Here is a 10,368-nt window from a genome sequence, read left to right on the forward strand (position 1 = left end):
TGGATCTGATTCATGAAACTTGGACATAATAGTAATCAAGCATCACTGAAAATTTTGTGCAAGTTTCAGGTCTCATGATTAAGGTCAAAGGTCATTTAGGGTCAATGAACTTTGGCCGAATCGGGGGTATCTGTTGAATTACCATCATAACTTTGATAGTTTATTGGTCTAGTTCATTAAACTTGGACATTAGAGTAATCAAGTATCACTGAACATCCTGTGCACGTTTCAGGTCACATGACCAAGGTCAAAGGTCAATGAACTTTGGCCGAATTGGGTGTATCTGTTGAATTACCATCATAACTTTGAAAGTTTATGGATCTGATTCATGAAACTTGTACATAAGAGTAATCAAGTATCACTGAATATCCTGTTTGAGTTTCAGGTCACATGATCAAGGTCAAAGGTCATGTAAGGTCAATGAACTTTGGCCATGTTGGGTTTTTTTGGTGAATAACCATCATATCTCTGTAAGTTTATTGGTCTAGTTCATAAAAAGTGGACATAAGAGTAACCATGTATCACTGAACATCTTGTGCGAGTTAGAGTAGTATTCAAAGTCAGCACTGCTGCTATATTGAACCGCGTGATGCAGGTGAGACGGCCAGAGGCATTCCACTTGTTCTCTTATGCATGTTATTTGTCATTGTTGAACATATATATAATTCTTTATGCTGAGAAGAAAATAGATTGGAAAAAAAATCTGATTTAATTACAACCCTCACAGAGAGTGACATCAGGGTCTTGTTACATAAAAGCTACTATCATAGTAACTTTGCCATCCAGTGGTAACTACCATGGCAACAATGATCAACAGCCAATCAGAATCAAGGATTTCATGCAAGTTACCACTGTATCACAAATGGTGACTTTTTTGTGCATTAGAGCCTAGGTGGGTTTATGAGCATTGCTAACAGACTATATGTGGAAATATCAAAGAACTAATCTGTCATGGCTATTCATTATATTTTTTATTCCAATTTGCAGCAGAGTCTAAAGGCTTCTCTTTCCCTGACCTCCCTCCCTACCCTTGAAAGACGGAGGTCCACCGGTCCTCAAGGTTGGGATTTACCATCTCATTCTTGTCGTATCATCAGAGTTGGTCTCGATGACAGTCTGCAAAAAGAAGGAGATGGAAATATCTACAGGAGTCTTGTGGTGAGTAGTGTTATGTGATGATATGACCTACATCATATTTTCAATACTTAATCAATACTTAATCAATACTTAATCAACACTTAATCAATAATTCTACAGGAAGTATTACATGAAACTTTATCTTTACCACCTCCAACTTTAGAACTCCGATGCTCAAACATTTTATTGGTTTCTCACCACATTACCCCTCCTCACCAACTGGTCCACTCCCCCAATACAGAGTAAAGTAATGATGCACAAATTGTTTTGCTCAAGGACTTAATGTTGACCAACGACTCTAAGGACTTGACCAGCTATTGTAAATGTTTTCCTCTTCTAAACTCCAGTCAGATTGGGTTTGTTTATACATGTATAGACACATGTTTCTTATAAAGTGGAAAAATTTGATGAATGCGGGTTTTGTCCTGTATGTTGTTGCAGATCACTCACCAAGAGCATACTCCAAGTATCATCAAGACTGCTCTAATGAAGCATCACATTCCAGAGCCTTGGGATTACCAGGATTTTCAGCTCATTCAACTACTTGATGATAGAGGTAATTGATAACGTTATCCTCTTGTATAGCGCTTAATGTATCAGAACAATGTCTAAAAGCCACTACACACCTTATGACCCGACTGGCCAAAAACAAGTCGCAAGAAAAATTGTAAGGATTTGACATGTTGAATTATTATGACTGGATCGCAAGCTCAATCCAACTTCCAGCCAATCAGACAGCAGAGTTTCACAACGCGTATATGGTATACAACGCTCATATGCTGTAGTAAGTGCCATTTTCTCAGTTGCTATGGCAAAAAGCGCATGCGTGAGTCGCAGACAGCATGGTAGTCGGATCGTAAGGTGTGTGGTGTCGAGGCTTATGACACCTTGCGATTCATCTCTACTCACTCAGTCGCAAGCCAGTCGTAGACCAGTCGAGTTGTATGTATGGGGTGGCCTTAAGGTGCTTTACGGATAATTACCATTACTTCATTGTAGATGAAGAATTAGACGACAGTCTTTAATACTGGCACAACTTTACAAAGGTGGTTCTGAAAACCATTGGTTGAACCCATGGTTTACGCAGAATTCCTGTATGAATTTTGCAAAATTTTCCAGATATATATAAAAAATTGTCCAATGCTGATGCGCACTTTTGTCACAGTGCGCCAGGTAGATGCCTGTTGCGATGGTTAAGCACTGTCACGGCCATCTTAATTAATGAGTCCACTCTTTTGAACAGTAGACTTGTTTCTTCAAAACAGAGAACTCATGAATGAAATATTGAGCTCAGCCACCGCAACAGGCTACAATTCGGCACAATGTGATAAAAGCGTCATCATCATCATTGGACATTTTGAAATATACATGGTCAATTAAGAATTTGTACCTGAAATTTGCTTAAACTGGGCTCAACCAAAGGTTTTCCGAACCACCTTTATAAATCCCAGCCTTTATGTCTCTGCTTAAGATAGGTGGTTGCCAGAGGAATTATAGAGTGATAATTATGAAGATTTGATTTGGGGTCATCTGGTCAAAGTTTACAGAGGTCATTACAGCGATTGAAAATTTTGCTCTAATGATGATTGAGGAACCATTTTCGGGATAAACTCTGAACTGAATTCATGGTTGCATATTGGAGGGACAAAGCTTTGATTAGATTTTGGGGTCAACAGGTCAAAGCTACAGAGGTCATGTACTTGAAAATATCACATTTTAACAGTTCTGTGTATTACTAGCATTGATGATTCACATTTATTCCTTTCAAAAGGCAATCTTGAAATGCCATTTACGAGGAATTAATCGAAAGGTTATACAACCCTTCAATACATTACCCCATTTGTATATCTTGGATATTTTGCATAACAAATCTCTTCACTAAATATTACCTTTCATGTGAAGTAGGTATTCATATGATAGCAGCAAAGGTTCTGGCTCCTTAAACCTTTCTATCTGCATTTGGTTTGATATTGCTCTGTTGGAAGCAATAATAAAAGATTTGCTTGATATCTAACCTTATTAAAAGCAGTACTTTAATAAGTGAAAACTTGTATATTGGTGAGTAAAAATATTTTATGACACTCAGAGTAAGAAAAAAATACAAACCAAAAAAGGAGAAACACATAATACTGCCAAAAATTATTTACTTACGATATCTCTGGATTTGTATGTACTGTATCACATGTAGCAAAAATGTTCTTCATTTATATTTAAAAAGGACATTAAGAATGTCTTTAAGTGCCTTTATTATCAATTTGACTATCATAGAACTCATCATACCAGGAGATGCTAATGTCTTCTATGCAATGAACACAGCTGCCCAGCCTCATTTCCTCCTCCGAAGTAAGTCCGTAGAAGCTGAGGACTCTAGCAAGAAAAAGAAGAGTGTGCGAGGAGGAAGTCAAAAGGGATCAAAACGTCCCCTAATCAAGCGCATGTCGTGGGTCAAAGTTCACGAAGAAGCTAGATGAGATCCCCCCCTCCTGCACGGCACAATGACGCCGAGGACGGACTGAACATGCAGGACATGGGTGTGATCGGTCTGGATGGATGTTCATTAGATTTCAATCGTGTGTGTTTAGAGTGGACATTGGATCTATGGAAACGGTGACCTGTGATGAATTCACAGTACAGAGTATTAGTATTGTGTTAACCTGTCTGAGACTGAATGATTTCGCTCTATAACGTGTTTTCCATAGACTTCAGCCCACATATTTGCAGGCTTGGTCTCCATCAGGTTTAAGGGAAGCAGTGTGCGTAGAACGATTCACATACAGATTTGCTATGCAGAATACCAGACAATTAAGAAATTACCGCTGCGATGTGTAGAATATTTTGACACCAAGTGGTTTATACATTATGTGCGTGATAATGCTTGCCATGCCATCTAGTTTAGTTTGATGATAGTGCACCATTCTACAGAGAATTGAGATTGATCCAATTAGTGTAAAATATAGAAAGCCACCAATCTCCTAATTCCAATCAGGGAATTTCCTTAATCTTTTGGTAGAAACAAATTGTTTATGATTCGGCAATGGAGGAAGCATAGATTTCAACTGCCACAGATGAGAGTCAATCTAGTCTCCCTTCAAAAATGACTTCTGAAGCATGCAATGGGATGAAAATTGCAGTGTTCAGCCGTTGAATATTTGATAATCAAATATCTGAATTACTACAAAGGGCCTTCTTTAAAACAATCATTACAATATAAGGGCATTAAAATCTGATTTAAGAATAATATTCTGTCAAAGAGTCCACTCATGGATAATGATTCAAATGTTTTCAAATAATGCTTTTAAGCATTCTGTTGTCCGAAGTACAAAAAATGCTGCGTCAAAAGTATGTATGTGGACGTCATGACTTTGGTCTCATAGGATGTGCGTGCAGGAGTCTAAATAAGGAAAAATTATGCAATATCAGGCAACACCTTTGCATGTAACTGACACAGTGTACAAAGTGTCTATACTCAGCCCTTAAGTGCATGATGATTTTTTTCTATAAAGTTTATTTTTCGAAAGTCTTGCTCACTCCCTTTTTTATATGAATTGCAGCTCAATTTTTTTCTCCAAATGCTAGATTATGAATATTTGTTATATTTCATATATGTTTTTTGACCAAAATACATGTAATGAATAATTAATCAGTTTTATGATTTTACCTCTCAAATTTATAATTGCAACATTTTATTACCCTTATTTGGATTTTTTTCTGGACACCCTCCCCCCCCTCCCCTGAACTGTATAATCATTCAGTTGAACAAATTGAATACAACTCATATCATTTTGTGCCTTTTTATATTTTTTAGGATTAAGAAATCTTACCAGATGTCAATTTATTCTTTCAATTACTATCATTATGATTCAATTACTTGTAAAATGTAAAATTTGAGGGGTGATGAATTAATTTTTGAACCCATTCCCTGAGAGTTGTTCGAGAAAGTCAGGATGTCTTGTTTGAATATTTAACAATATTAATATGTTTACATGCATGGCCCTGTACAGTTATTTTGTCATGTATTGTTTTGTAAAGCATCTTATATGTTTAGGTTTTTATTACAATGCCATTCTTGCCTGTACTCATATCGACTAATTTTACTTAAGCTCTTAAAATACTTGGCTTTTATTTCCAAGACTCTTAAACAGACTGGCGGCTTAAGTAGAAATATAACAACTACACCATTGAAGCTTAGACAATGCATTTTCAGATCTTCATTATATTTTTTTTCAAATATTTACTTTTCAATGGGATTCCCATGTTTCTCATTTTCTTGCCTATTTTAAATTAATTCTTCAACTCTTGATGAAGATAAAGTAAATAATTATTTTAAAATGTGATTAATCATATTGATCACCTTTTTTCAAATCCCAATCTAATTATGCTTAGATTAACAAATTTTGTGCCAAAATCAGAATATCTTTTGATACATGAATATATTTCTGTAGTCATTTCCTGTGTATTTCTTCTTCGATCTAATGATAATCGTGGGGTATTTGTTGAACATTCATTTCCAATCCAAATCACACAAAGGAAAAAAAATTACTGATTTGCACCACCATGATTACAACTCATATACCTGATTTATCATTTTTATGAAAAAGGGGAAGGGGATAATTCAACCCCTCGTCATTTGTTGGTTGTTAATGGAATCGTAATTGACTCTTCACAATCAATAATAAAGTATGAAGTTCTTTATACACATCCTATAGTTTGAAAATGACCTGTGACAGTTTCGAAGACGGCTGTCGCTTTCTTCACTGGCGAAGGGCAAGTGATGAAATTGGTGCCAACTAGCGTCACATGAATCGTTCAAGCTGTTGGATGTGTACGGTAGTACAGGTACTTCCTATTTTATTAACTTGATGCTTGTAGACATCTTATTGGAATGTGTGTATGTTATATCCTGAATAATAACAACAACAAACAACAATTTATTGTGACATGAGAACTTTGCAGTCATGGGGGTGTTTCACGGAGATCTAAGTATGACTTGATAGTCACACTTGAATGCAGATGCGTACATGATATGCAGCGCACAATCTTATTGATCAGTATGCAGTTGTACCCATCCTCTTGGCTTGATCTGGCCAATGCGGTCATGCCATTTTTATACCGCACACAACTAGGAATTTAAGTGCAACTCTTGATCATACATAAATCTTTGTGAAATGTCCCCCTGAACTCAAAATAGCCATCCCCCCCTTAGCTGAAATGTGATGAGACAGCAAGTTATAAATTCAGCTATTGCATGACATTCCAGTCATTTCTCATTATCAAAGTCAATGTATATATTCTGTTTATTTATACATTCTTCATGATTCTCTATTTTATTCATTTCTACTTTCCAACACCTAAGAATGGATGCACAAGTTGGTATTTTCTCCCATTTTCACTTTGTATTTCGTCAGCTTATATGACTTAATCTAATTTGCACGTGTGTGTGTATTAAGAGCCGTTTATTTTTCTATTACTGCAATTTTTAATTCGACAATCATGAAAAAAATTGACAATATCATGAACAAATTTTCCAAAATGCAATTCCAATATTGTGGGGATATTATTTTTTATAAATAGTATTTGTAATTGTAACTTTGTTAGTTCATTTTTCAAATGTTGAATTAGAGTTACAATATTTTATATTACTTAATTATTTTATCAATAATTGTGCACTGATTTCATAATTAACATTCCTTCTTTTTCCTACTATGTTATAGGTTGGGAATACCTCGGTAGAGTTGAAGGCCTATTTCTTTGATTATTGATTATTTCTTCAATATTTGTAAAGAAACGAAAGTACCTCTGCCATTGGATATTTTCTTGAATTTTCCTTTGATTTTATTAGTTTCTTTCATATAATTCTAGATACCATCCGTTTTCTGCACTGTGCCCCCTGTCAATATTATTTAATAATCAAGCTTGCTCCATCAATTTTCATTTCTGTAATGAGTTGTTTTAACAATCTGAATGCTTAAAAATAAGAGTGCTCAAAGACTGAAAGTCAACCTTTATATTTTGGGTTGTAAGAAATATCTTGAATCAATGACATCATTGAAAATATTTATATCACTTGGATAATGTAACTTTCGAATGATACCTTGATTTTGGTATCTAGAAGCATTCATCACTGAATGTTATATTTTATTATGCATAATTGAAATTGGTTCACTTCCTCCTTCAAGGCAAGGTACTATTAATAAATTAGAAAGCTGTGTGATTTAGACTTTCTTTTTACAACCCATATATATGTGAAGCTCAATTTCATTGTTCACTTGAGCAAATCATAAAAAGAAAATATGTACAATTTATTCTTTTTCCCTACCATCGTTGTATATGTGCTTTATAAATCCATCTTCGATTCTTCAAATCCGTTATATTCTAATTTATAAAATTTTCTAGAATAACTTTACGTAATAAAGTGAATGTCTACTTAAAATTCATGTAATCAGGTGTTAGGGCCCGTCTTAGAAAGAGTTACGATTGATCCGATCAATCTCAAGTTAATGTAAATCCATCTATGTCATTAATTTTTGTAATAGGAAATTTGCACTATATCCTTTTAAAATAGAAAAGCATACAGAATTGTCAAGAAAACCGTGAATGTATGAATACATTTTAAATAAACATGTATTTTAGATGTTGACGTTACTGGCTTTCCATAGTTGTGGTTGATTAGATCAATTGTAAGTCTTTGTAAGAAGGGGCCATGTGTTTGGTGAGTCCGTTATTCAGGTCTAACAATCAAAGTGAGGCACACAGACTTCAGGAAGACAAAGAGATGGCTGAATTGTACACAGAAATGTATTATCAATAATAATAGGCATTTATATTGCGCCATCTATCTAGAAATTATCTATTCAGAGGCGCATTGTTATTATTACCCCAGCTTTAGCTCAAGCAGCCTTCCAACGCTCATTGAATTAAAAGAAATTAATCCTAGTGGGTACCCATTCACCTCACTTGGGTTGAGTGGAGCACAATATGGGTAAATTTCTTGCTGATGGAAAACACGCCATGGCTGGGATTCAAACCCACGTCCCTCAGATTGAGAGATGAGAAGCGTTACCGCTAGACCATGATGCCACCACAATGTATTCCTGGCTGCATGTATTTGTGACTAGATTATTAATAGCCAAGTTTGGTGAACCTAACAGAATGAGGTTGATACATCCAATTTATACAATCAAGTATGTTTCATGATAGTAGGCCTCTAATTATTCTTCTGTGAACACAAAGTATTCTCAATTTTTTTTATGTTAGCACAAAGTTGATTTATAAAGACATGACTTGTACTGTAAGATTTTGATGTTTTTGCCTTATATTTGTAATGATATAAAAAGATATATTTTACTTCCTTGTAAATGTGTATATAAGAAAATAACTCTATTTCATTTTACCAATGGATTGCATATAATATACTTGTATATAAAAGCTGGCAATTTCATAAGTTTGGTATACTGAACTTTGAAAGTTATCTGTGTAACTCAGTGAATGTGTGTATATCTGTGCCTTATGTATTGAGTATTATTTGATAATCATGTACCCGATTTAAAAGTGTTATCCATGATGTTGAATTTGAAAGTTTATGCAACTCTTGAATCTTGAATATAATGTATTCTAGGAATAAGTGCAGAAAGAAGAGGAATCTGACAAGCATGCCTTTGTGATATCAATTCAAATATATTTTTGAATGCTTCAATAGCAGTAATATATGCATTTAGGATTTTCATTGGTGAAAAACACAATGATTTTTATCATGAATAGTCTCATCTGTTCATGTGCAGATTATGTTATGCTTGTAAAATGTGACCAATGTGCCTTCATATTGAAGTGATGTATGCATTGATAGTTTGATCATTTTTGTGATAAATTGAAGATTATTTTTATGCTTGGTAACTGAGTAGTGAGGAGTATTACACATGTTGTCCTTGTTACAATCAGAATCACTGGTGGATATCTTGAAATATCAATGTAAGGACCAGAGATCAGTAATAACTTGTGTTTTAAATATATTGCAATTGGTGTTTATCCACAGAGGAAATATATATTGATCAACAAAAAATTGATTTCATAGTCATAGCAGCAGACAGATAATTTTTTAATTAAATTTAAAAATGAAAAATGTCAGGCTCACACCCAGGATACTATGTTAAAAGTTGAATTTCTTTTTCTACTACTACTACTACTGTCAACCACACTACCTTACATTTCTTCATTATTTCAGCAACAAAGTTCTACATACTCTCTTCGTTCTACTGCTGCTCCTTTGTAATTCCAAAGTCCAGAAAACAGGCCTGTATCAACTCCTTTGAATCTCTTGCCCCCGTCTTTGGAACAAACTCCCTCCATCTCTTCAAAACCTCTCTTCTCTTATCCTCTTCAAAAAACATCTCAAAACACACTTATATAACCATAAAGTTTAACTTGTCTTATGCAATCAACAGCGTTTTGTATCCTCTGGAAAAAACGCTATATAAATCCAATTATTATTATTATTATTATTACTACTACTACTACTACTACTACTACTACTACTACTACTTCTACTACTACTATTACTATTAAAACTAATAACAAAAATAATAACAACGATGACATATTTACCCAGGGTAGCCACTTCGGTTCCGAAAACTATTCTTCCAGCGGGCCCTGCTATTACTATGTAGGAGAGTGCGAATATAAAGGTCCTGATAATATTTCCATAAGCATTAAAGTGATGGGTTTGTATAATGATGTTTTAAAGCTAGTATGCCAGAATTTGAACAGCCCTGATACTCCCATGAATACAACCCACAATGCAACATTTTGATAATGTAGTCTTTTACCAAAGTTTTTGTTGCTTTTACACCACGATATCTGCTCAGAAACAAAATGTTAACACTACCATTTTCCAGCCATTTTAATACCACATCAGATCAAATTGCCTCATATATATTTTTTGGATAAATGTTCAGATATATTTCTATCATTGATCAAGTATCTAGACTTTACCAACATTTACATGGGCATTATAAGAGGAGGTTCAAAGCATGCAAGACACCCTTGGACCTAAATCATCATTTAAAGGCAATATGTGTAACATCTCCTTTTAATGTACAATGATAATTCCTGTTCCTTTATGGAAGAGCAAAACCATATTATAATGCAATGCAGTGAAGAGGGTATATCATCAATAAGAGAGTACAATAATATGAAGTATGAGATATTGTGTATACTCATAAGGTATTAATTACACAT

At 34.5% G+C, this 10,368-nt stretch overlaps 1 protein-coding gene across 3 annotated transcripts in view; it reads left to right on the top strand.

Annotated features, from left to right (window-relative positions):
- The window catches only part of LOC121429262 (ral guanine nucleotide dissociation stimulator-like), a 49,774-nt gene extending 40,280 nt beyond the window's left edge, over positions 1-9,494 (top strand). For 2 of the 3 annotated variants that reach the window (XM_041626242.1, XM_041626244.1), the window contains exons 15-17: positions 988-1,158; positions 1,579-1,693; positions 3,406-9,494. In XM_041626242.1, coding sequence (XP_041482176.1) covers positions 988-1,158; positions 1,579-1,693; positions 3,406-3,608 — 489 coding nt within the window. In that variant the 3' untranslated portion in view covers positions 3,609-9,494. The remainder of the gene's footprint in view (positions 1-987; positions 1,159-1,578; positions 1,694-3,405) is intronic. The other variant, XM_041626243.1, reaches the window with a different exon arrangement.
- Positions 9,495-10,368: the final 874 nt, after the last annotated feature.

Source organism: Lytechinus variegatus, chromosome 15 (genome assembly GCF_018143015.1).
Source record: "Lytechinus variegatus isolate NC3 chromosome 15, Lvar_3.0, whole genome shotgun sequence".
Lineage (NCBI taxonomy): Eukaryota > Metazoa > Echinodermata > Echinoidea > Temnopleuroida > Toxopneustidae > Lytechinus > Lytechinus variegatus.